Consider the following 27,931-nt stretch of genomic DNA (forward strand, 5'->3'; position numbering starts at 1 on the left):
TCACAGGTACACACACGTTTTGAGCTTTACAAACAGTCGCAGTGTGAGCACAACAATCACATATTCTTGGTTTGTGTAGTCTTGCCGACCTCCTCGGCACAGACGGTACACTCACAGTATTCACTGGATTGTCCTCACACGTTAAACTGTCCATAAAGTAGTCGGTTTCCCCTTCGTCGTTTTCTCCGTCACTCTGTGTCTCGACGTCAGTTTCTCCCTATGTTCTCTCCCCTATGTTCAAAGGTTTCTACATCCCATATCCATTCCGAGGACTTATCCTTTATATGGTTCGTTTCCGCCTTAGCGCTCTTGTAGGGAAACGTGTTCTCCTCGAACCTGACATGACAGGATATTATCACCTTTTGGATCTTCGGTAGGTAAATTCTATAACCTTTGACCTGTCTGTCATATCCCACAAATATCCCCTCATCCGCTCTGCTCTCGAATTTTCCTCCGCTTGGGCTCTTTAGATACCAGACTCTGCATCCAAACACTCTCAGTCTGTTTATCTCCCCTTGGAGGTCACATCCCTTACCCTTCCATAATTCCAGTGGGATCTTGTCTCCGATGGCAGCCGATGGGCATAGGTTTCTTATGTGGCATGCCGTGTTCACAGCCTCCCCCCACAGATAGTCAGGGAGTCCAGATTGGATGAGTAAACATCTGGACATCTCGACCAGGGTTCTGTTCGCTCGTTCGGAGACCCCATTTTGTTCAGGGTTTCTAGGAACAGTTTTCCTGTGTAAGATGCCTTTCTCCTTCAGGTAGTTCTCGAAGTTTTCTCCTGTGTACTCACCCCCGTTATCTGTTTGAAGGGCACTTATCTTGGATTGGTGTAAAGCCTCCACCTCCGCCTGGTACTCCTTGAAGCACTTGAGTACTTCATTCTTCCTACTGATGATTCTGACGTGCATGAAACGAGAAAAATCATCTATGAACGTTACGAAATAATTACCTCCGCCCAGCGACTTGCATTGCGTTCTGCCACTAATATCGCTGTGAACTATTTCTAAAGGACGTTGACACATGTGGTGGGCTGTCTTCGGAAATGGTACTTTTGTCATTTTCCCTTTCACGCAGACCCCGCATGGTTCCTCATGTATCCTAGAGCCCTCCTTCACGTTCCTCACAGGGATCTTTCTCATCGCGTCCCCATGTAGATGACCTAACCTCTCATGCCATGACACGATACCTTTGTACGCCTTAGCTTCAATAACCTCGGCGTGGTCGTCATCATTTCCAGGTTCTTCTTGATCGTTCTCCATGGAAACGTTTGCTACATGCCTCTCAGGTGGTATTGTCTCTAGGTAGTACACGTTGTCTCCTACCTTTGAGTTAAATACCACATCCCCATCATCATGTGTGCCGACGGCCTCATCCTTCGTACACACTGTGGTGACGCCTTTCACTGCCAATTGCCTGATCGAGATTAGATTTACATCTAATTCAGGCACCCACAGGGCGTTCGACAAGGATAGACTCCACCCGCCACAGGCTTTGGTCATCTTCACGACGATCGTGCCTTTTCCCTTGACTTCCAGGTACCCCTTACCAATCCGGATCTGTCCAGTCGCAGGCACGAAGTCCACGAACCGATACCTATCCGGGGTCATATGGTTTGAGGCTCCCGAGTCAAGATAGCTGATCCTGTCCCTTTCCACGTGGTTGATAGATGATAAAGCCAGTGTGGAGATAAGTCCCTTGGATCTCGGTTTATCTTCCGATCCTTTCTTGAACGCATTGGCCAGAGGAGCAACAGGAAAAACAATCGTCCCTGGAACAGTAAACATCCTGGGAATGATGGACAAAACACATTAACGACAATAGCGAAAAATACCGTATCAAGCTTATGGACTGGTTTTATGGAATTTGGAACTGTCAGTGCAGCAATATTTGGAATACTCGCAATATTTAAACTAATCAAAACAATAATAGATATAGCCGCACAGGGATACCAGTTACGTGAAACTTACGAATGTGGAATCGCCCTATTAGGAGCAATATGCGGCTCAGTCACCCACCCGCTACTATACCTCAAAAGAAGACGAAATATCGATGATCAAACAGCACAACCTCAAGGGATATCGATAACACCGGTAGTCACTCAACTACCAACGACATCTACGTCCGCCTTGAGCGAACTCAGAGATACCATCAGTCAAATTTCCTTTGGAAATTTGAACTCCAAGGGCGGGGATGTCACGTCCCGCGCTCCGCACGCGCCGTAACAAGAACAAGAAAACCATTCTATACAAAACACGCGAATAAGGATTTTAATGCACAAACGAACACACGGCACTACGAAACGAAAGGAAGGATTAACAAAACGAGGGCGATTAACGGATCCAACCAATAAACAAAATACATATACACACAATTCTAAATAAACCAGGAAATAAGAATAACTACAAAAGGGGAAAATAATTGAAACGCCAGGAATATATATATATATATATATATATATAAATATATTTCAATCAATCAATTTGGAGAGTTACATATAAGTATAAACATATATGCCGAACATGTAATAACCTAGTAAATATTAGAAACAGTGCTTCCAATACTATGCAATAAATACAATATTATCAATTTATGAAATATAAGTATACATGAAGTCAAAAACTAATAGTTTAACGAATACATAAAACATACAATATTGTATTATTAAAGAAATGAAGGTTACATTGTCAGAAATATATATATGTGTGCGAATTCTATCAAACCGATAATCTAAGATACATACTTAAAACTAGCCTACATTCCGGTAAAGGATAAATAAATAATTGACATTTCATTTCGTATGAATACTACACTGCCAAGAGAAATATGCATATGAATACGTATATATATATATATATATATATTTATATTATCGAATACTCTATAAAATAAACTACTCAAAACAATAAATACCGCAATCGAAGAATTACAAAACATTAGCCATATTGAAGTGACACACAACATAAACATATATATATATATGTCGGGTTAATATGAAGATTTGAATCACGTAATGTTTCTTCATTTGAATTAGCCATTGTTTTACAAAACAGAGAATATATTTACACGAATAAACAAGGTTTTACAAATATTATGAATAATGAATTTTGTAAATGATATGATTGATTAACAAATGATAAATTAAATTATTAATTAGATTAAAGAATAATAAGTTTTATCGAACAATAAAAGAAACGAATAATATATCTTACGATTTACTAATTTAACGAATAATGAAAATTAACGATTGATAAATTTACAAATATTGAATTTAATTTACGCTATAAACAATGATCCGGGGTTCAAACGAATCCACGGTCAACGGGAAAACTTTAAACAATTTTATAACACAAAAAAATACGTTTGCTGAATCACTCGGAAAAAATTACTCGATGTATCACTTTCCAAGGCGATCACACGAATGAATATCTGATTAAAATCTTTTTCGTTATACGACTGCATTTGTTTGTTATATTCTAATACAACGTGTGTCCCATTATATCAGCATCTCCAAAGTACAATTCTATGTGATTTCTAGGGAGAACAATACAACCGATCCACACCTTCGTCAGGCAAAACGTTTATCCCGTGACCGTGGCTACGTTCAGCGACCAGTTGTCACCTCGAACCCACTTTCGCTTTTCACAAATGTCAAACAATTACAGATGACAATTACTTAATTACAGTTATGATAAAATCTGGGCTAAAGCATTAAAAGGCTTCCTCAAAATTGCATAGGGAAGGCTCCGGTTTTCATTTCATCTCCGACATATATATACATATTATACTATTGTCACTTTAAAACAATATTAATAAATAAATGTTCTAATTGCGGTAGAATAAGGAAAAACGAGCGACAGACGAAAAATTACTTCGATATCAAACAAAACTAAAGACCCGTCACTAAAAACTTTCCTGATGACATTTATGAGCAGCCATGTTGGATTTACACGCGTCATGGCGACAGGAATATTAGGGATTAATGAAAGTCAGGCGCGAGAAGCAAATCATGAAAACACATTGTTAACACTTTTCTTTAATAAATTCTATGCGCAACTACAAATGTAAAAAAAAATATATATATATATAATTAATTAAAAGGGGGGAAATATAAAATTGAAAAAAATAACAAACGTAAAATAGATAACCTAACACTATCTCATTCAAAATATATATATATATATATATATATTTAGATAATAGATAACCTAGCACTATCACATTCAAAATATATATATATATATATATTGAACACAAAACAAAATACATCAAAAAATTAATAATAGTAAGGAACATCAAACAGCGAACCAAGAAATTGAAGCAGCTACACTAAATCAAAATCGAAGCAAGGAGCTCCGGGATAAAGTTCGCTGAACTCACGCATACACCAATAGCGCACAACAGGGGAAATTCCCTTTCTCCCAGAAGCATGGTGACGAAGATGTGCCTCCAAAACCTCTTCGGGAATTTCATTCGCAAAACGAACTTTCACGCAACGATCGGTATCAACGATTTCAACCAGAGGGGGTTCCCTCTCCAATACGACGGTCTCTGCATCGAAGAAATTCTCGTCGAAAGTAACCAAATCGTCAAAGCCCAATTTCGACACGGCCTCGGCACCAATGTTGAATAGTTCCTCCAACCACTCTGATATTCGTGGTTTATCACAGGGCCGCATGCGTTTGATTGGTCCTCCCGAGTCGCCCATGGGTTCTTCGGAATCCCTCTTTCGCTTGGGCTGAGAACAACACGGTATATTTTAAATAAAACGAAACAGGACGAATCAAGCGGACTAAGAACAAGACTAAATACGTACCAGGGAAGTCTGGAAAGGAACCTCTGATGGAAACGACTCCGCAAACATTGTTCGAACGTCGATCACCGAAGCCTAGGGAAATAGCAAAAAAGGAAAAAACAATCAAAATCACAAAAACAACCTTAATATGCAAACATCCAAACTTACGCAAAACAACTCGAAGGAGGAGGTCCTTGTTATGGGAGAGCAGCGGAGCTGCGCGTGTTTACCCAGTAAACATTGAAATGATAATGATGCTGCAGCCATCAGCCCTTCCACGCGCCGAAGAACACCGGTAATTCCCACGGTACAGCACGTGGAAGTTTCTCGTGGAAAGGATTAGATCAGCGTGGAATGCTTCAAATCTCCTAGACGCTAGCTCAGCGGAACACAGGACTGATAAAAACTAAGTCGAAATATGGAATTTGCATTTTGTCACGTACGATTCCAAGAAGCCCAAACTGCAACATCCCGATTCCCACGGAAGCGTACCCCCAGTGGACCACCACCCCGTGGGGGATGGCATTATAAATAAGCGTAGCAACATAGCGCAGCGCTCATTATTATTCTGGTGAACATTCTTATTACGGTTCATTATTCTTTGTTCATTATTATAGTGTCCATTCTTCTTATAATTTGCGTTCGTTCATTTTTTATAGTGTTCATTCCTTACGGCTCATTATTCTTCGCTCATTAGTTTGTTCATAATTCTTGTGATCGTTTGTTATTACGGCCCATTATTAATTTATTACTACGTTCGTTATTGCGCTCGTCACTGCGTTTAGAAATTTTGTATAGTATTTTGCGTTTCGGGGTATTAATTTTTTCGGTCAAGAAAAGAGAGTCGCGACTAAGTAAAAAGAAAATTTTATCTTTGAAGTCCTCATTTCATCGTTTAAACACAAACGCGCATTGTAATTGCGGTATTAATCCAGCTAAGTGAATTGCTCAGTCTGTATTAAAATAGATAAATAAAGTAAGAGTTGATAGTAAACTATATTCGAGTTCAAATAATAAACTCAGCAAAACTTCGACGACCACCGGAGCGGCTGAGGCAATGGCACCAGACAGCACCTACTCCTCAAGGTAAGAAAATTAATTTTGAAAATTTCCTTCTTCTCTGGTAATCTCGTTGCCCTCGAGAATTGAATTAGAACTTCCTATCATCGATTTCGTTTTATTTTCGTGAACGGTTTTGAAGATAGAATCATTGTTTAAACTTTTAACAAAAGAGTTGTCCGCTGTGTCGGCTTGTGCGAACGGTGTTTTCAACTACTGAAACATCCACTGATCTTCGCATTCCTCCTCCCATTGTTGGTAAAATATTACCCGTCTTTGGGCAAGGCTTGCGAAATCACATAAGTCCCGCACAGAAAGGACTATTAAATACATCGTCGGGGTCAATCGAAAATTAAGAACAATACCGGCATTGCTATTAACTGATATTCTTGCCATCATTGCATGCGATTGTAAGAGAGATATAACAGAACAATTTCCCTTCGAGAATTTAACCAAAGGATCGTTCGCTGTGTTGGCTTGTGCAAACGGTGTTTTCGCTTATCGAAAACACCCATCGATCTTCGCATTCCTCCTCCCACTGTTGGTAAAATATTACCCGTCTTTGGGCAAGGCTTGCGAAATCACACGAGTCCCACACAGAGAGGATCGTTAGAATCATCCCCGATTATTAAACTCAAAAGGCAAGAAAATCGTGGTGACAGAATCCATCGTAGTAAATGAATTGAGTTTCGGCCCTAACGGCTAACTACTACAGCGAAATTAAAAGAGAAGAAGAAGTCAAACGTAAAAATAAATTTATATAAAACAACGAAAAATCTCACATTCCTATCCAATCCAGCAACGCTAAAATATATATTATCTAGCTAATAAAATATATATATAATAACCTAAGCCATTTTACATTCAAATAAAAATCCGTTCAACGAGGAAAAATATTTATTGTACCCAGCTTTAATCCTCTCCCGTGCTAGTATCCCTGCGCATAGTAGGTTAGCCGAAAAGTGGAATTCGTTTACCAGTTGCATTAAGCGTCAGTTAACGCTACCCATTAAGCGTAAAAGAAAATAATAAAAATAAAATATTTTGAAATAGTCCTTAGACTATTTCTGGTGGCAGCAACTACCGTATTAATTAGAAATCTAAATCAGTATTAAATACACAATGATATCATTTCAATTTATTTCCCTTCCGATTAAATTCAAAACTCAAACTGTAAAAAAAAAATTTTTCAGTAAAATTTAACTTTAAATTTGATCGATTTAAACAAATAGATACGTAACAGAGTAAAGTAATAAATTTTTGGTGGCAGCGGTGGGATACGCTCCACGGAGGATTAAAGTTGGTTTAAACGGTTCGATTCGCTCCACAAGGGATTAAAGTTGTCACGATTATCGATAAAATATATACCTAAGAAATAATGTCGACTAAATTAGAATCGTTGGACAAAGGCATGATCTTGATGTTATCGGAAAAACTTAAAGCATGGGATGCGAATTTTCGCGACATGAGTACAACAATGAATAAATTACAAGACGATGTGCGTTCACTGAAAATAAAAAAGGAAATCAAGACACCCGTATCATCGCCGATAATTTCCCAAGCGACAATACCGATAGAAGTTAATCCCCAATCAATTAAGTCAAAAGATGCAATAGAGACAGTACCAGTGTTCGACGGACATCGACCCTCGGTATTTCGATTTTTAAGAGCATGCGAGCGTGCACGAAACATGGTTCCTAGGCATCAAGAATCTCAGTTAGTAAAATTATTAACGAATAAGCTTCGCGGACACGCGTTTCTCGCCGTAGAAGACACAGAAGTAATAAGTTTAAACGATTTCGGGAATAAATTAAAAGATATGTTCGGTCCGGGAAAAACGGTTAACGAATATAAAGGGGAATTAGCTACAATATTTCAAAGACCGGGAGAAGATATTTTGGACTACATAGAACGCGTCAAAGATCTCAGGCTGGCGATAATGAACGGGGAAAGGTACGAGTACGGCACCGTATTTCAAGATAGGATAGATCGAGACACGAGGGAAGCTATCGTTAAGGGGCTCCCAAACGAGGTTTATTTACGAGCAAAGATAGCAGGATACCAATCCTTGGACGATGCGTACCGCTAAGCCGTGAAAGCAACACGAGAATTAAAACAAGTGAACAATAGAATTCGATACCAACGTCCGACACCTTCGGATAATTATAACCAAAACAACGCTCATCCACCATACAATAGTATCTATACTGTAAACAACCGCCAGGACTGGAGATTTGTACCGCCGTCGCAGAAACATCTAAACACCCCGGGAATAGAAGAAAATGTCAGGAAAGAAACAAGAGCAATAACTTGGGAAGAAAAACGCATAAATAAATACCTCGATAGAGATCTAAATCAAAAGAGAGATGCTGATCATTTCAACCAATCAACTTTTCAATGCAAACACCATTCCGTTGCTGTGATAAGGGATAATGTCACGTTAAATAATAAAAGGACGCACGGTGCCATAGACAGGATCATGAGTGAGAAATTTTCTGAGTTACCAAACAAGATAAATAATATTAGTGCCAAAGAACTTTCAGACAAAGCAGAAACTAGGAAATTGAACGACGAGACGACAGGCAATGCTTATCCACTGCCTAACATCACAGAGATATTGGACCCGCTGGGAAGTGCAAATCGCCTCTCCACGTTCGACTTGGCAAAGATACAAAAGCAAGACTCCACGAATTTCGTGAATGTTTCAACCATAATAGGAAAAGAGGTAGCGAGTGCATCTCACTCAAAAACTTCTATAAAACCATCAGAAGGAAACTTTATCGAACTCAAAGCCAAATCATTAAATTGCAAGGAAGATCACACTATAGAAAATAAAAATATAGCTATCCCTAAATCCAAAACAGAATCTATAAGCAAAAAGGTTTGTAATAAAAATTCAAAGAATAATTCCAAATCTACCAAAAATATTCCTAAACGTTCCATACAAATAAATAATAATTTAATTATAATAAGCACTTCCAGTAAAACTATTCATCCTGAAAAGGTAGAGAAAAATAAAGGTGCTGCGAATAAAATAAATGAAGAAGAAAAAAGGGTAACTAAGGAAAAGGATTCTAAACATTTTCAAGCTGAAGAAACGCAAGTTCAACGAGCTCAAAGAAATCAAAAGGGAGAAAACAGGGAATCACCAGTCGAAGATATATATAAAAACTTGAATAAATATGCTAGCCATTGGATTATAATTGGATTAAAAATACTTTATTGGTTACTACATCTAATATTTGACGTAGGTAACATAGTAAGTAGTGCTGATCTTATGATTCCCCCAGGAAAATATGGATGGTATCACACTATACTATATACAAAATATTTTTGGGTTAATATGGCTGCGGCACTCTCAAAAATTTGTATCTTAAATGCTATTAGCAAGCAATTGGATAATTGGATCAATGTCAGTAAACCTGTGTCTTGGCGCAAAATAAAAACTAAAATGAAGGAAAGGAACGAAATTCTCCCCGCACAAATTAGTTTCGGACATCTAGCCAGAGAACCTATTGGTGAAGTAACAATCGAAGAGAACACGGAACCAACATGCGCAGAATATCTCGAAGATCTGTTCAATAAAATTAACACCGTACAACGAATGGCAAGAGAAAATTTGATAAAATCCAAACTAAGATCAAAAGAATATTACGACCGACGAATCAACCCCCAAGATTTTAAAACAGGAGATTCGATATATCTACTAAAAGAACCCAGTAAAGGAAAATTCTCCGATCAATATACTGGACCATACAAAGTGCTAGAAATCTTGCAGAACCAAAACGTCAAGATCGAAGTAAAAGGGATTCCGCGAACGGTGCATTTAAACAAGTTAAAACTAGCGCATAATCGAAATAAGCAATGAATAAAGCGATTTCAGTGGGCAACGTAGTGCGGTAGTATATGTTATAGTGCTGTTCGTCGAATAATACAGATATCGAACACCTAAAAGGAAAAAGGAAAATTATTATACGTGTTTCAATTATTGCTTAAATATAAAACGTGTTAACTCAATGAACAATTAACTAGTGAAAGTGAAGGTTACCTTGTGAACAAGTGATCAACATACAAGAAAGTATACGTGCAAGTATAGGTTATGGATCATTGTTCGTGGAACACAATGTATGACAGCTACCTAAAATAAGTGAATAAATTAGTTTCAATTGTCTCGGTGCAAAATACAAGGTTACTAAATGTTATAACTATATTATGGATAAATCAAAAGGAGGTGTAACACTGTTCGTCGAATAATACAGATAGCGAAAACCTAAAAAGAAAAAGGGAAAATTATTATGTGTACTCCAATTATTGTTTGAATACACAACATGTCGATTCAATAAATAATTAAAAGAGGGGAAGTGAAAGTTACCTTGTAAACAAGTAATCATCATACAAGAAGGTCTACATGCAAAATAGGTTATGGCTCCCTGCTTGCGGAACACCATGTACCAGCTGAAAATAAACGAACGAATTAACTTCAATTGCCTTAATGCAAAGAGCAGCATCGCTAAATGTTATAACGGTGCTGTGGAGGCGTGGCACTGTTCGTCGAATGACACAGATAGCGGAAACTTGGAAAAAGAAAAGAAGTTTATTACGAGTGTTCCAATTACTGTTTGAATGTAAAACGTGTTAGTTCAACGAATAACGAAAACAGTGAAAGTGCAACTTACCTCGTGAACAATCAATCACCATACAAGGAAGTGTACATGCATGGATTTCGCAGATTAACAAGAAGAAATAAAATAGCTGATAAATATAGAAAGTGGTTAGAAAATAATTAAGATAGATTAATTGAGAGTTAGTAATAAATATAACCGGAGTAAAAGGATATTTTATTATGTATTAATCTACGTAGTATTGTTATATTATTATATCTAACATGTAGAAATGGATTTTGTACGCATATATGTATATAATTCCAATCCAAGTAGTATTCATAATATTTATTTTCACTGATAACAAGTACGTAAAACCTAAAATAAAACAAAGGTTTTAACAATAAAAAAAAACAAAAAAAAAGAAAAAGGGGAAGAAGAAAAAAAAAGAAGAAGAAAAAAGGAAAGAAAAAAAATATAATATATAAATATAAAATTTTCTTTTTTTATAAAAGGATATTCCTATTTCTGATAAACTGGAGAAATGAAAACATTATACCATGATACACTGACGCAAAGATACACCACACACAAGAAACTAATAGAGAACGCTTTAAGCTTGGCAAACTTACCGCCCGACGAATTTGCATACACCATAACCAAAACCCAGGACACATGGCTTTGATTGTTATTTAATAAGGTTTTGGATTTATAAAATAACGATTCACTTAGATTCGTTTTCTCCAATATATTTCAGTCTTATAACACGTCTTACCACACAGGAATCTCCAAGTCAATAGAACAACGTGGTCGACTTCTAAGACAAAAGAGCGTCGTTAGAAGTCGTACCAACTTAGCTTGTAGTAAGCAGCGATCGTACCAACTTAACATTTCTCAACACTCCCCTTTGATCGCTAGTTTCTACAAGCCCCATAGCTTTGGTAAATTGCTGAGTCTTAATTCTATTTAGGCCTTTGGTGAGAATGTCAGCCACATTCTCAGGACTAGGTACATAAGTATAATCTAGTATCCCCCTCGATACGCAGTTCTTAACGTAAAAGTAACGCACTTGGACGTGCTTAGAACTCTCAGCAACTATTTCGTCCTTTGACCATGAAATAGCTCCGATATTATCGCAGAATATCTTGCAGGGGCGAGGGCAATATGACAGTTGACCCAATTCCTTTAACAGTAAAGAAATCCACACTGTTTCCCTTGCTGCTTCCTGCATTGCCACAAATTCCGCTTCGCACGTCGATTGAGCTATAATCGGTTGTTTTTTGGATAGCCAGGATATCGCACCACCAGCGAGTATGAACACATACCCGCTCCTGGATTTCCTGTCTACCGTACAACCCGCAAAATCCGAGTCGCAAAACACCTTCAGAGGTTGCCCGGTCCTTTGGTATACTAACTTCAAGTCTTTGGTCTTTAGTAAATATCTGAATACCCGCTTCACTGCTTTCCAATCGGATACAGTCGGATTCGCGCATCTTTGGCTTAGTTTCCCTATTGCACACGCAACATCAGGACGACTTACAGTAGCTACATACATTATGTGCCCCACAGCTTGTTCATATAATTTACTGTCGAAAGGCTCATCACGTTCAATATCAAAACCAGCCTCACATTCTCTAGCTAGCGGTGTCGACACTCCCACCACCCCAACCTCACGAGTAATGTCAAACAGATCCAGCATTTGACCTATCTGTACAGATTGATCGAATACTACAGTGGTGCTGTTTGGCTTACTCAGGTGGATGGACAGAAATTGAGTGTCTACACCTAGCATTCTAACATCTAATTTGTCCTTAATCCTAGTTTTGAATATCTCAATCCACTCATTCGTCCCAAACACAAGGATGTCGTCCACATACACAGCTACAATAAATTTTTTAGACGCATCCACATACACACATGGACCACTCACGCATGGGTTCAGACTCATACCTCTTAAAATGCTATTGATGTGTCTAAACCACATTCTTCCAGCTTGCTTCAGTCCATACAGGCTCTTTTTGAGCTTACACACAAATTTAGTTCTGTCTTTACCTGGAACTCTAAAGAGTTCTGGTTGCTCCATGTATATATCCTCATCCAGAGGGCTGTTGAGATACGCACATTCCACATCGATGTGCTCGTAAACCCACTCATTTTCCGCACATAGTGCAAGCAGAATTCTTAGAGTTCTGCGTTTTACTATTGGACTAAAGGTTTCTGAATAATCTACTCCAGGCCTCTGCCAGAATCCCCGAGCTACTAGCCTAGCCTTATACCTATCAGGGTCTCTCTTTATCACAAGCACCCACTTACAGTCTATAACGTTTTTATTTAAGGGTCTTTGCGCAATGTCCCACACATCTTTACTTTTTAGATTGTTTAGTTCCTTCCTTATTGCATCAGTCCATTTTTGAGCGTCTGGCCCCCTCAGGGCTTCATACACATTCACAGGTACACACACGTTTTGAGCTTTACAAACAGTCGCAGTGTGAGCACAACAATCACATATTCTTGGTTTGTGTAGTCTTGCCGACCTCCTCGGCACAGACGGTACACTCACAGTATTCACTGGATTGTCCTCACACGTTAAACTGTCCATAAAGTAGTCGGTTTCCCCTTCGTCGTTTTCTCCGTCACTCTGTGTCTCGACGTCAGTTTCTCCCTATGTTCTCTCCCCTATGTTCAAAGGTTTCTACATCCCATATCCATTCCGAGGACTTATCCTTTATATGGTTCGTTTCCGCCTTAGCGCTCTTGTAGGGAAACGTGTTCTCCTCGAACCTGACATGACAGGATATTATCACCTTTTGGATCTTCGGTAGGTAAATTCTATAACCTTTGACCTGTCTGTCATATCCCACAAATATCCCCTCATCCGCTCTGCTCTCGAATTTTCCTCCGCTTGGGCTCTTTAGATACCAGACTCTGCATCCAAACACTCTCAGTCTGTTTATCTCCCCTTGGAGGTCACATCCCTTACCCTTCCATAATTCCAGTGGGATCTTGTCTCCGATGGCAGCCGATGGGCATAGGTTTCTTATGTGGCATGCCGTGTTCACAGCCTCCCCCCACAGATAGTCAGGGAGTCCAGATTGGATGAGTAAACATCTGGACATCTCGACCAGGGTTCTGTTCGCTCGTTCGGAGACCCCATTTTGTTCAGGGTTTCTAGGAACAGTTTTCCTGTGTAAGATGCCTTTCTCCTTCAGGTAGTTCTCGAAGTTTTCTCCTGTGTACTCACCCCCGTTATCTGTTTGAAGGGCACTTATCTTGGATTGGTGTAAAGCCTCCACCTCCGCCTGGTACTCCTTGAAGCACTTGAGTACTTCATTCTTCCTACTGATGATTCTGACGTGCATGAAACGAGAAAAATCATCTATGAACGTTACGAAATAATTACCTCCGACCAGCGACTTGCATTGCGTTCTGCCACTAATATCGCTGTGAACTATTTCTAAAGGACGTTGACACATGTGGTGGGCTGTCTTCGGAAATGGTACTTTTGTCATTTTCCCTTTCACGCAGACCCCGCATGGTTCCTCATTTATCCTAGAGCCCTCCTTCACGTTACTCACAGGGATCTTTCTCATCGCGTCCCCATGTAGATGACCTAACCTCTCATGCCATGACACGATACCTTTGTACGCCTTAGCTTCAATAACCTCGGCTTGGTCGTCATCATTTCCAGGTTCTTCTTGATCGTTCTCCATGGAAACGTTTGCTACATGCCTCTCAGGTGGTATTGTCTCTAGGTAGTACACGTTGTCTCCTACCTTTGAGTTAAATACCACATCCCCATCATCATGTGTGCCGACGGCCTCATCCTTCGTACACACTGTGGTGACGCCTTTCACTGCCAATTGCCTGATCGAGATTAGATTTACATCTAATTCAGGCACCCACAGGGCGTTCGACAAGGATAGACTCCACCCGCCACAGGCTTTGGTCATCTTCACGACGATCGTGCCTTTTCCCTTGACTTCCAGGTACCCCTTACCAATCCTGATCTGTCCAGTCGCAGGCACGAAGTCCACGAACCGATACCTATCCGGGGTCATACGGTTTGAGGCTCCCGAGTCAAGATAGCTGATCCTGTCCCTTTCCACGTGGTTGATAGATGATAAAGCCAGTGTGGAGATAAGTCCCTTGGATCTCGGTTTATCTTCCGATCCCTTCTCCGCTTTGTTTCCTGGGTCTTTCTCTTCCTTGTCTTCTTTTCCCTCATGGCAGTTGTACGATATGTGGCCTCGTTTTCCACATTTATAGCATTTTTTATCCTTTGGGTTTTTGTGCTTTTTCTTAGCGCCATCTTGATTTTGTTGGGGCTTGGTCTTCGATTGTTTGCAAGCCGCCATTGCACTGTTCTTCTCGGAGGGACACATGGCCGCTTCCATTCTCCTTTCCTCAAGTAGGAGATCGGATTTCACGACCCTCGAGGTTAGATTCTTATCGAGTCTTACCGTCCTAAGATATGTCGTGTAGTTTGGGTCCGCCACGAGGCCGGCTAAGATGAAACACGCCATCATGTGGTCTTCGATTCTTAAACCTGCGTTGCAAATTTTTTCGCACAGATCGTATATCTTTCCGCAGTATTTTGCGACGTCCATATCGGGGTTTTTTCTATGGTACCCAGTTCCCATATGCATAGGACAGTGTCCATCGACGTGGACCTTCCATGCACGTCCTCTAGCGCCTTCCAACAATCCCTCGCTGTCTTCAAGGATTTAATTTCTCCGATATATTCGGGGCGAATATGTCGGAAATGATATGCACGTGCCATGTTATCCTTCCTCATGCATTCTGGGTCCAGCCTTTGCGCTTCCGTAAATCCTGGTTCTATTGCCTCCCAGCAACCCAGGAAAATTAGCGAGGCTTCCGTCATTGTCTTCCAATACTCGTAATTCCCCTTTCTTAGGACCGGCTTCATATCGCTGTCCACATCACTTACTTTGTCGTGATCGGCCATGGCGTGGTCTCTTCTCGGATTGTCTTAGAAAACACAAAAAACTCAAAAAAATAATACCGTTTTTCCCCGCAGTTTACTGCTCTGGGCCCATAACCTGTTATTTAATAAGGTTTTGGGTTTATAAAATAACGATTCACTTAGATTCGTTTTCTCCAATATATTTCAGTCTTATAACACGTCTTACCACACAGGAATCTCCAAGTCAATAGAACAACGTGGTCGACTTCTAAGACAAAAGAGCGTCGTTAGAAGTCGTACCAACTTAGCTTGTAGTAAGCAGCGATCATACCAACTTAACATTTCTCAACATTGATCGCAGGAGAAGCGGTCCATATAGTCAAATGCATTCCGGTACAAGTAAAGGTACGACATACAACAAAATGCTACTCGGAACTACCCTTTTGGCAAAGGAATCGCACCACAGGAACTCCGCCCGGACGTGCGCCAAACGTGGCGATATTCAGCACCATCGTCGTTGGCCACGAGCGGAATATATACCCAAAAGACCTCGATGCACTACGGGACCACGTCATGTTCCCGGCAGAAAATCTGCAGTCTTGAACGCATTGGCCAGAGGAGCAACAGGATAAACAAAATACATATACACACAATTCTAAATAAACCAGGAAATAAGAATAACTACAAAAGGGGAAAATAATTGAAACGCCAGGAATATATATATATATATATAAATATATTTCAATCAATCAATTTGGAGAGTTACATATAAGTATAAACATATATGCCGAACATGTAATAACCTAGTAAATATTAGAGACAGTGCTTCCAATACTATGCAATAAATACAATATTATCAATTTATGAAATATAAGTATACATGAAGTCAAAAACTAATTGTTTAACGAATACATAAAACATACAATATTGTATTATTAAAGAAATGAAGGTTACATTGTCAGAAATATATATATGTGTGCGAATTCTATCAAACCGATAATCTAAGATACATACTTAAAACTAGCCTACATTCCGGTAAAGGATAAATAAATAATTGACATTTCATTTCGTATGAGTACTACACTGCCAAGAGAAATATGCATATGAATACGTATATATATATATATATATTATCGAATACTCTATAAAATAAACTACTCAAAACAATAAATAACGCAATCGAAGAATTACAAAACATTAGCCATATTGAAGTGACACACAACATAAACATATATATATATATGTCGGGTTAATATGAAGATTTGAATCACGTAATGTTTCTTCATTTGAATTAGCCATTGTTTTACAAAACAGAGAATATATTTACACGAATAAACAAGGTTTTACAAATATTATGAATAATGAATTTTGTAAATGATATGATTGATTAACAAATGATAAATTAAATTATTAATTAGATTAAAGAATAATAAGTTTTATCGAACAATAAAGAAACGAATAATATATCTTACGATTTACTAATTTAACGAATAATGAAAATTAACGATTGATAAATTTACAAATATTGAATTTAATTTACGCTATAAACAATGATCCGGGGTTCAAACGAATACACGGTCAACGGGAAAACTTTAAACAATTTTATAACTCAAAAATACGTTTGCTGAATCACTCGGAAAAAATTACTCGATGTATCACTTTCCAAGGCGACCACACGAATGCCTCTCTGATTAAAATCTTTTTCGTAATACGACTGCATTTGTTTGTTATATTCTCGCTGGACACATCGAGAAGGTTCCAATCGTTGTTGCTAGGCAATATCTGTCAAAAGTTTGTTATATACTCCTTGGAAACATCGAGAAAGATCCAAACGCCGTTGCTAGGCAGTTTCTGTCTGGAGATTGATTCCTCATACAACGTGTGTCCCATTATATCGACATCTCTAAAGTACAATTCTATGTGATTTCTAGGGAGAACAATACAACCGATCCACACCTTCGTCAGGCAAAACGTTTATCCCGTGACCGTGGCTACGTTCAGCGACCAGTTGTCACCTCGAACCCACTTTCGCTTTTCACAAATGTCAAACAATTACAGATGACAATTACTTAATTACAGTTATGATAAAATCTGGGCTAAAGCATTAAAAGGCTTTCTCAAAATTGCATAGGGAAGGCTCCGGTTTTCATTTCATCTCAGACATATATATACATATTATACTATTGTCACTTTAAAACAATATTAATAAATAAATGTTCTAATTGCGGTAGAATAAGGAAAAACGAGCGACAGACGAAAAATTACTTCGATATCAAACAAAACTAAAGACCCGTCACTAAAAACTTTACTGATGACATTTATGAGCAGCCATGTTGGATTTACACGCGTCATGGCGACAGGAATGTTAGGGATTAATGAAAGTCAGGCGCGAGAAACAAATCATGAAAACACATTGTTAACACTTTTCTTTAATAAATTCTATGCGCAACTACAAATGTAAAAAAAAATATATATATATAATTAATTAAAAGGGGGGAAATATAAAATTGAAAAAAATAACAAACGTAAAATAGATAACCTAACACTATCTCATTCAAAATATATATATATATATATATATATATATATATATATTTAGATAATAGATAACCTAGCACTATCACATTCAAAATATATATATATATATATATTGAACACAAAACAAAATACATCAAAAAATTAATAATAATAAGGAACATCAAACAGCGAACCAACGAAATTGAAGCAGCTACACTAAATCAAAATCGAAGCAAGGAGCTCCGGGATAAAGTTCGCTGAACTCACGCATACACCAATAGCGCACAACAGGGGAAATTCCCTTTCTCCCAGAAGCATGGTGACGAAGATGTGCCTCCAAAACCTCTTCGGGAATTTCATTCGCAAAACGAACTTTCACGCAACGATCGGTATCAACGATTTCAACCAGAGGGGGTTCCCTCTCCAATACGACGGTCTCTGCATCGAAGAAATTCTCGTCGAAAGTAACCAAATCGTCAAAGCCCAATTTCGACACGGCCTCGGCACCAATGTTGAATAGTTCCTCCAACCACTCTGATACTCGTGGTTTATCACAGGGCCGCATGCGTTTGATTGGTCCTCCCGAGTCGCCCATGGGTTCTTCGGAATCCCTCTTTCGCTTGAGCTGAGAACAACACGGTATATTTTAAATAAAACGAAACAGGACGAATCAAGCGGACTAAAAACAAGACTAAATACGTACCAGGGAAGTCTGGAAAGGAACCTCTGATGGAAACGACTCCGCAAACATTGTTCGAACGTCGATCACCGAAGCCTAGGGAAATAGCAAAAAAGGAAAAAACAATCAAAATCACAAAAACAACCTTAATATGCAAACATCCAAACTTACGCAAAACAACTCGAAGGAGGAGGTCCTTGTTATGGGAGAGCAGCGGAGCTGCGCGTGTTTACCCAGTAAACATTGAAATGATAATGATGCTGCAGCCATCAGCCCTTCCACGCGCCGAAGAACACCGGTAATTCCCACGGTACAGCACGTGGAAGTTTCTCGTGGAAAGGATTAGATCAGCGTGGAATGCTTCAAATCTCCTAGACGCTAGCTCAGCGGAACACAGGACTGATAAAAACTAAGTCGAAATATGGAATTTGCATTTTGTCACGTACGATTCCAAGAAGCCCAAACTGCAACATCCCGATTCCCACGGAAGCGTACCCCCAGTGGACCACCACCCCGTGGGGGATGGCATTATAAATAAGCGTAGCAACATAGCGCAGCGCTCATTATTATTCTGGTGAACATTCTTATTACGGTTCATTATTCTTTGTTCATTATTATAGTGTCCATTCTTCTTATAATTTGCGTTCGTTCATTTTTTATAGTGTTCATTCCTTACGGCTCATTATTCTTCGCTCATTAGTTTGTTCATAATTCTTGTGATCGTTTGTTATTACGGCCCATTATTAATTTATTACTACGTTCGTTATTGCGCTCGTCACTGCGTTTAGAAATTTTGTATAGTATTTTGCGTTTCGGGGTCTTAATTTTTTCGGTCAAGAAAAGAGAGTCGCGACTAAGTAAAAAGAAAATTTTATCTTTGAAGTCCTCATTTCATCGTTTAAACACAAACGCGCATTGTAATTGCGGTATTAATCCAGCTAAGTGAATTGCTCAGTCTGTATTAAAATAGATAAATAAAGTAAGAGTTGATAGTAAACTATATTCGAGTTCAAATAATAAACTCAACAAAACTTCGACGACCACCGGAGCGGCTGAGGCAATGGCACCAGACAGCACCTACTCCTCAAGGTAAGAAAATTAATTTTGAAAATTTCCTTCTTCTCTGGTAATCTCGTTGCCCTCGAGAATTGAATTAGAACTTCCTATCATCGATTTCGTTATATTTTCGCGAACGGTTTTGAAGATAGAATCATTGTTTAAACTTTTAACAAAAGAGTTGTCCGCTGTGTCGGCTTGTGCGAACGGTGTTTTCAACTACTGAAACATCCACTGATCTTCGCATTCCTCCTCCCATTGTTGGTAAAATATTACCCGCCTTTGGGCAAGGCTTGCGAAATCACATAAGTCCCGCACAGGAAGGACTATTAAATACATCGTCGGGGTCAATCGAAAATTAAGAACAATACCGGCGTTGCTATTAACTGATATTCTTGCCATCATTGCATGCGATTGTAAGAGAGATATAACAGAACAATTTCCCTTCGAGAATTTAACCAAAGGATCGTTCGCTGTGTTGGCTTGTGCAAACGGTGTTTTCGCTTATCGAAAACACCCATCGATCTCCGCATTCCTCCTCCCACTGTTGGTAAAATATTACCCGTCTTTGGGCAAGGCTTGCGAAATCACACGAGTCCCACACAGAGAGGATCGTTAGAATCATCCCCGATTATTAAACTCAAAAGGCAAGAAAATCGTGGTGACAGAATCCATCGTAGTAAATGAATTGAGTTTCGGTCCTAACGGCAAACTACTACAGCGAAATTAAAAGAGAAGAAGAAGTCAAACGTAAAAATAAATTTATATAAAACAACGAAAAATCTCACATTCCTATCCAATCCAGCAACGCTAAAATATATATTATCTAGCTAATAAAATATATATATAATAACCTAAGCCATTTTACATTCAAATAAAAATCCGTTCAACGAGGAAAAATATTTATTGTACCCAGCTTTAATCCTCTCCCGTGCTAGTATCCCTGCGCATAGCAGGTTAGCTGAAAAGTGGAATTCGTTTACCAGTTGCATTAAGCGTCAGTTAACGCTACCCATTAAGCGTAAAAGAAAATAATAAAAATAAAATATTTTGAAATAGTCCTTAGACTATTTCTGGTGGCAGCAACTACCGTATTAATTAGAAATCTAAATCAGTATTAAATACACAATAATATCATTTCAATTTATTTCCCTTCCGATTAAATTCAAAACTCAAACTATAAAAAAAAAATTTTTCAGTAAAATTTAACTTTAAATTTGATCGATTTAAACAAATAGATACGTAACAGAGTAAAGTAATAAATTTTTGGTGGCAGCGGTGGGATACGCTCCACGGAGGATTAAAGTTGGTTTAAACGGTTCGATTCGCTCCACAAGGGATTAAAGTTGTCACGATTATCGATAAAATATATACCTAAGAAATAATGTCGACTAAATTAGAATCGTTGGACAAAGGCATGATCTTGATGTTATCGGAAAAACTTAAAGCATGGGATGCGAATTTTCGCGACATGAGTACAACAATGAATAAATTACAAGACGATGTGCGTTCACTGAAAATAAAAAAGGAAATCAAGACACCCGTATCATCGCCGATAATTTCCCAAGCGACAATACCGATAGAAGTTAATCCCCAATCAATTAAGTTAAAAGATGCAATAGAGACAGTACCAGTGTTCGACGGACATCGACCCTCGGTATTTCGATTTTTAAGAGCATGCGAGCGTGCACGAAACATGGTTCCTAGGCATCAAGAATCTCAGTTAGTAAAATTATTAACGAATAAGCTTCGCGGACACGCGTTTCTCGCCGTAGAAGACACAGAAGTAATAAGTTTAAACGATTTCGGGAATAAATTAAAAGATATGTTCGGTCCGGGAAAAACGGTTAACGAATATAAAGGGGAATTAGCTACAATATTTCAACGACCGGGAGAAGATATTTTGGACTACATAGAACGCGTCAAAGATCTCAGGCTGGCGATAATGAACGGGGAAAGGTACGAGTACGGCACCGTATTTCAAGATAGGATAGATCGAGACACGAGGGAAGCTTTCGTTAAGGGGCTCCCAAACGAGGTGTATTTACGAGTAAAGATAGCAGGATACCAATCCTTGGACGATGCGTACCGCTAAGCCGTGAAAGCAACACGAGAATTAAAACAAGTGAACAATAGAATTCGATACCAACGTCCGACACCTTCGGATAATTATAACCAAAACAACGCTCATCCACCATACAATAGTATCTATACTGTAAACAACCGCCAGGACTGGAGATTTGTACCGCCGTCGCAGAAACATCTAAACAACCCGGGAATAGAAGAAAATGTCAGGAAAGAAACAAGAGCAATAACTTGGGAAGAAAAACGCATAAATAAATACCTCGATAGAGATCTAAATCAAAAGAGAGATGCTGATCATTTCAACCAATCAACTTTTCAATGCAAACACCATTCCGTTGCTGTGATAAGGGATAATGTCACGTTAAATAATAAAAGGACGCACGGTGCCATAGACAGGATCATGAGTGAGAAATTTTCTGAGTTACCAAACAAGATAAATAATGTTAGTGCCAAAGAACTTTCAGACAAAGCAGAAACTAGGAAATTGAACGACGAGACGACAGGCAATGCTTATCCACTGCCTAACATCACAGAGATATTGGACCCGCTGGGAAGTGCAAATCGCCTCTCCACGTTCGACTTGGCAAAGATACAAAAGCAAGACTCCACGAATTTCGTGAATGTTTCAACCATAATAGGAAAAGAGATAGCGAGTGCATCTCACTCAAAAACTTCTATAAAACCATCAGAAGGAAACTTTATCGAACTCAAAGCCAAATCATTAAATTGCAAGGAAGATCACACTATAGAAAATAAAAATATAGCTATCCCTAAATCCAAAACAGAATCTATAAGCAAAAAGGTTTGTAATAAAAATTCAAAGAATAATTCCAAATCTACCAAAAATATTCCTAAACGTTCCATACAAATAAATAATAATTTAATTATAATAAGCACTTCCAGTAAAACTATTCATCCTGAAAAGGTAGAGAAAAATAAAGGTGCTGCGAATAAAATAAATGAAGAAGAAAAAAGGGTAACTAAGGAAAAGGATTCTAAACATTTTCAAGCTGAAGAAACGCAAGTTCAACGAGCTCAAAGAAATCAAAAGGGAGAAAACAGGGAATCACCAGTCGAAGATATATATAAAAACTTGAATAAATATGCTAGCCATTGGATTATAATTGGATTAAAAATACTTTATTGGTTACTACATCTAATATTTGACGTAGGTAACATAGTAAGTAGTGCTGATCTTATGATTCCCCCAGGAAAATATGGATGGTATCACACTATACTATATACAAAATATTTTTGGGTTAATATGGCTGCGGCACTCTCAAAAATTTGTATCTTAAATGCTATTAGCAAGCAATTGGATAATTGGATCAATGTCAGTAAACCTGTGTCTTGGCGCAAAATAAAAACTAAAATGAAGGAAAGGAACGAAATTCTCCCCGCACAAATTAGTTTCGGACATCTAGCCAGAGAACCTATTGGTGAAGTAACAATCGAAGAGAACACGGAACCAACATGCGCAGAATATCTCGAAGATCTGTTCAATAAAATTAACACTGTACAACGAATGGCAAGAGAAAATTTGATAAAATCCAAACTAAGACTAACGATCGACGAATTAACCCTCAAGATTTTAAAACAGGAGATTCGATATATCTACTAAAAGAACCTAGTAAAGGAAAATTCTCCGATCAATATACTGGACCATACAAGGTGCTAGAAATCTTGCAGAACCAGAACGTCAAGATTGAAGTAAAAGGGATTCCGCGAACAGTGCACTTAAACAAGCTAAAACTAGCGCATAACCGAAATAAGCAATGAATAAAGTGATTTCAGTGGGCAACGTAGTGCGGTAGTGTATGTTGTAGTGCTGTTCGTCGAATAATACAGATATCGAACACCTAAAAGAGAAAAGGAAAAATTATTATATGTACTCTAATTATTGTTTGAATATAAAACGTGTTGATTCAATAAATAATTAAAAGAGTGAAAGTGAAAGTTACCTTGTGAACAAGTAATCATCATACGAGAAGGTTTACGTGCAAAATAGGTTATGGATCTCGGTTTGCGAAACACCATGTACGACAGCCAGCTGAAAAATAAATGAACAAATTAACTTCAACTGCCTTAATGCAAAATACAACAGTACTAAATGTTATAACAATACTATGGAAGCATGGCACTGTTCGTCGAACAACACAGATGGCGGAAACCTGAAAAGAAAAAGAAGTTTATTACAAATGCTCCGATTACTGTTTGAATGTAAAACGTGTTAGTTCAACGAATAACTAAAACAGTGGAAGTGCAACTTACCTCGTGAACAATTAATCACCATACAAGGAAGTGTACATGCATGAATGTCGCAGATTAACAAGAAGAAATAAAATAGCTGATAAGTGTAGAAAGTGGTTAGAAAATAATTAAGATAGATTAATTGAAAGTAAAAGGATATCTTATTATGTATTAATCTACGTAGTATTGTTATATTATTATATCTAACATGTAGAAGTGGATTTTGTAATACACAATAGCGGTCGCACACACAATGCATTATACACATATTAAACTAAATAAACTAAACAGTACCTTTATGGCCACAGATATAAGACGATTGAAGACAACCGTAGTAAGTATCCAAGGCATATCGAAGAATCAGGTGATGTTGTGGGAATGATCTAGGTAAGTGATGCAGCATCGGAAGAGTAGAATCTGAAGAATTACAGACAATGTTAATCTAACAAGTAGGTTTTAATCACTAATAAGGGAACTAACTCATATCATACACAAAATAATAGCAAATAGCAAGTACATGCAATAATAAATTAATAGGGAAAATAAGAAAGGTTAATAAACACAGGAATAAGTTAGAAATTAATCAAGATGGACTAACTAAATATTAACAACATGACTGAACTCGGTGCAAAGGAATAAAGTTACGTTACACAAAATATCTGGTAACACAATACACACAAAAAAAAGAAAAAAAACATTAACTAAATTAAACAAGATTTATATAAATGCGAGTCACGTATAATCAAAACAATGACTATCGAAATTCGAAAACAACACAATCTATGCTATCGCATTAAGGTAGCACACGGTATTGACACACACAATATCATGAAACACAAACAATATTACAGAAACACTACAAAATAAACTATAATGATTAACAAATTAACTATTTCAACAACACGCTACTGTTGACATTAAACAAACGATACACGCAAGCGACCATGTTGAAAATTCGTCGCACGCACCCCAACACAAATAATAGCTAATACAATGTAATACAGCATTATAATAGCAATGCTAGGTACTGAACACAAAAAAAAAAATAATAAAAAAAAAAGAAAAAAAAAGAGAGAGATAAGGAAAATATATATAATAAACAACAACTAACATAACCATAACATATTATATATTATACCACATACAGGGATACAGTATTTGTACAAAGGGATAGGTCCGAACAAAACTTATAAAAAATTATAAAATATATATATTAACTGTTTTCGTATGTATGTCCAGAACAGGTGGCGAGTTCATCGACCCTAACATAGAGGACTCAGACGGGCCCGTACCCGCATTCGATCTGGAAGCGACGGAGGATGTTCAGTCTTGCCTCTGTGTTCGGTTGATACGTTCTGTCTACCATTTAGATAACGGTCATCTTTGTCAAGACTGTTTCGATAACTTAGATCCAGACCACCAGGACCTATGTGACGACCCACCCACTCATTTCATATGCGGAGTATCTGCAAGAACACGAATATCATACTGTCGTATGTGTGATATAAACCTAGCGGACCTACAACCCGCTATATCATGCCTCCAATGCATGATCGTTTACACTAATCTAACTCACCTTGAAAGAAACTTTTTAGTTCAAGGAATAGCAATCCGCGCCGTAGAACTATAAAGTACTTGTATGCTACGCACAAGACCAAATACTGATGCTATCCACCTGTAAACAACCGACATTTATAATTATGCATATAATTTTCACTTATGTTTACCAATATATATATGCACGCATGTTGTAAAGTGGGCGATATCTATGACACTCACTTCCATTGATAATCCGAGTGACTCGTAAAATAAGTCGTCATATTTACCATTACACGCACATATATATATATTCAAAGACAAGCTATAATTGTAATATCTATTCCTATAGATAATATATACTTATATATTTATAACGATAAAACAAATCTCATCTATATTACTTAGCAATACGTATGCATATACGTATATAATTATAACCCAGGTAGCATTCATGGTATTTATTTTCACCGATAATAAGTTTTAACAAAAAAAAAAAAAAACATATAAATATAAATTTTTTTTATATATATTAATAATAATAAAAGATTATTCTTATTTCTAATAAACTCGAGAGTAAGAAACAATTTAATAAATTGTTAATAGGAAGATGAATCGCCTGGTCATCGTACTTACCCTCATCAAAATAGCATACGGCCTGGTAGGATATGACTGCAATGGCAACCACCTCAACGTTACCACTATCTCTCTAAACTCCATCGGGGACTGCAGCATACAGCCTACAATGACTGAAACCCAAGATATTTATATACAACTACTTCAACTCTCAGAATTTGAATTTACCAACGTAAGGCAATGCAAGGTGCAAATAACTCGAATTGTATATTACTGTGGCATGCACTTTCACACGTCGGCAGTGCATAACGGATTCGCCGAATACCTCCATGAAACAACCGACCAACAATGTGCAAGGATGCACCAAGACGGCACATTTTCACTCGGACCACAAAACCTTATAGTTGGCCTAAAAGATAATGCAACAGAAACAAGGTCGCTTGTCCTAGCCGGCAAGCTAACAGACGACGGCAGCTGCCAGGGAACACAGTATGTAGACCCATACGGGAGCTGGGAAAAGGTCGTCGTACAAGCAACAGTAAGGATAAGTTTAAAATCAGCAGTTGTGCCAGTACGGATCGAGGCGAACAAAATTCTACTGAAATCAGGAACAGTATGTACCTTTAGCGAAGGAAACTGTCTAGACGCTGAAGACGGATACACTTATTGGCAACCACAACCACCCTCACCATGCAAATTTGATCAGTACGATGTGCTATATGAAGGAATTGCTACAAAGATCCAGGAAATAAAAACCAACAGAGAATCAGCACAACCAGTTTACGCACTAACAACGCAAGAAGTAACATTTGCACTGACTAAAACCGGAGAACAGCCACTGTGTGGATATACCCTACTATCCACCGAACACCCCAAATAGTTGAAACAACAAGAGGAAATACGTTTATCTCCAAAAGCAAGACAGCAGTCGAAAACTTGGACATATTCGCATACGTCAACTCAAAATTCATTTACGTAGAGAAACATATTAAACGACAAATGACAACATTGTACCATGATATACTGACACAAAGATGTACCACGCAGAAGAAACTAATAGAAAATGCTTTAAGCTTAGCAATCTTACTGCCCGATGAATTTGCATATACCATATCCAAAACCCCAGGACACATGGCCCTGATCGCAGGAGAAGCAGTCCACATAGTCAAATGCATTCCGGTACAAGTAAAAGTACGACATACAACAGAATGCTACTCGGAGCTACCCGTTTGGCAAGGGAATCGCACCGCATTTTTAACGCCAAAAACACACATCCTAACGCAACACGGAAACCACAGAGAATGTAGCGCGGTACTACCTACGCTATACAATATCGACGGACTCTGGCACAAATTCGTACCAAAACCCATGGAAACAATTGCACCACAGGAACTCCGCCCGGACGTACGCCAAACGTGGCAATATTCAGCACCATCGTCGTTGGCCACGAGCGGAATATATACCCAAAAAGACCTCGATGCACTATGGGACCACGTCATGTTCCCGGCAGAAAAATCTGCAGTTTTGAACACATTGGCCAGAGGAGCAACAGGAAAAACAATCGTCCCTGGAACAGTAAACATCCTGGGAATGATGGACGAAAACACATTAACGACAATAGCAAAAAATACCGTATCAAGCTTATGGATTGGTTTTATGGAATTTGGAACTGTCAGTGCAGCAATATTTGGAATACTTGTAATATTTAAACTAATCAAGACGATAATAGATATAGCCATACACGGATACCAGTTACGTGAAACTTACGGATGTGGAATCGCCCTATTAGGAGCAATATGCGGCTCAGTTACCCACCTGCTACTATACCTCAAAAGAAAACGAAATATCGA

The 27,931-nt window shown here is 38.2% G+C and overlaps 3 protein-coding genes and 1 long non-coding RNA gene across 4 annotated transcripts; 2 read left to right on the forward strand and 2 right to left on the reverse strand.

Moving 5' to 3' along the window:
• Nucleotides 1-4,294: 4,294 nt before the first annotated feature.
• On the reverse strand, nt 4,295-5,304 carry LOC117215894. Its single transcript, XM_033462460.1, has 3 exons — nt 4,967-5,304; nt 4,820-4,891; nt 4,295-4,741 (listed from the first exon to the last, which is right to left on the reverse strand). Exons 1-3 carry the CDS (start codon nt 5,063-5,065, stop codon nt 4,328-4,330), a joined length of 585 nt encoding a protein of 194 aa, XP_033318351.1. The 5' UTR covers nt 5,066-5,304; the 3' UTR covers nt 4,295-4,327.
• Nucleotides 5,305-11,106: 5,802 nt separating this feature from the next.
• On the forward strand, nt 11,107-15,661 carry LOC117215897. The gene is made up of 2 exons (XR_004489237.1): nt 11,107-11,158; nt 15,534-15,661. It is a non-coding gene; the product is annotated as an uncharacterized LOC117215897 (long non-coding RNA).
• A 2,393-nt stretch (nt 15,662-18,054) lies between these two features.
• Nucleotides 18,055-19,087, reverse strand: LOC117215896. The gene is made up of 3 exons (XM_033462463.1): nt 18,750-19,087; nt 18,603-18,674; nt 18,055-18,524 (listed from the first exon to the last, which is right to left on the reverse strand). Exons 1-3 carry the CDS (start codon nt 18,846-18,848, stop codon nt 18,111-18,113), a joined length of 585 nt encoding a protein of 194 aa, XP_033318354.1. The 5' UTR covers nt 18,849-19,087; the 3' UTR covers nt 18,055-18,110.
• Nucleotides 19,088-25,021: 5,934 nt separating this feature from the next.
• LOC117215895 lies at nt 25,022-27,065 on the forward strand. The gene is made up of 2 exons (XM_033462461.1): nt 25,022-25,462; nt 26,112-27,065. The coding sequence occupies exons 1-2, from the start codon at nt 25,425-25,427 to the stop codon at nt 26,959-26,961; spliced, it is 888 nt and encodes a 295-aa protein (XP_033318352.1). The 5' UTR covers nt 25,022-25,424; the 3' UTR covers nt 26,962-27,065.
• The last annotated feature ends 866 nt before the right edge of the window (nt 27,066-27,931 follow it).

Source organism: Bombus bifarius, unplaced genomic scaffold (genome assembly GCF_011952205.1).
Source record: "Bombus bifarius isolate JDL3187 unplaced genomic scaffold, Bbif_JDL3187 scf7180000009835_frag, whole genome shotgun sequence".
Lineage (NCBI taxonomy): Eukaryota > Metazoa > Arthropoda > Insecta > Hymenoptera > Apidae > Bombus > Bombus bifarius.

Bases quoted from the DNA above. Each gene is read 5' to 3' on its own strand.
- LOC117215896 (XM_033462463.1), bottom strand. From the start codon at position 18,848: ATGGCTGCAGCATCATTATCATTTCAATGTTTACTGGGTAAACACGCG. The intron at 18,675-18,749 runs GTAAGTTTGGAT...CTATTTCCCTAG, and splicing joins CCTCCTTCGAGTTGTTTTGC to GCTTCGGTGATCGACGTTCG. The intron at 18,525-18,602 runs GTACGTATTTAG...TGTTGTTCTCAG, and splicing joins TTCCTTTCCAGACTTCCCTG to CTCAAGCGAAAGAGGGATTC.
- LOC117215894 (XM_033462460.1), bottom strand. From the start codon at position 5,065: ATGGCTGCAGCATCATTATCATTTCAATGTTTACTGGGTAAACACGCG. The intron at 4,892-4,966 runs GTAAGTTTGGAT...CTATTTCCCTAG, and splicing joins CCTCCTTCGAGTTGTTTTGC to GCTTCGGTGATCGACGTTCG. The intron at 4,742-4,819 runs GTACGTATTTAG...TGTTGTTCTCAG, and splicing joins TTCCTTTCCAGACTTCCCTG to CCCAAGCGAAAGAGGGATTC.
- LOC117215895 (XM_033462461.1), top strand. From the start codon at position 25,425: ATGCGGAGTATCTGCAAGAACACGAATATCATACTGTC. The intron at 25,463-26,111 runs GTATGTGTGATA...AATTGTTAATAG, and splicing joins AACACGAATATCATACTGTC to GAAGATGAATCGCCTGGTCA.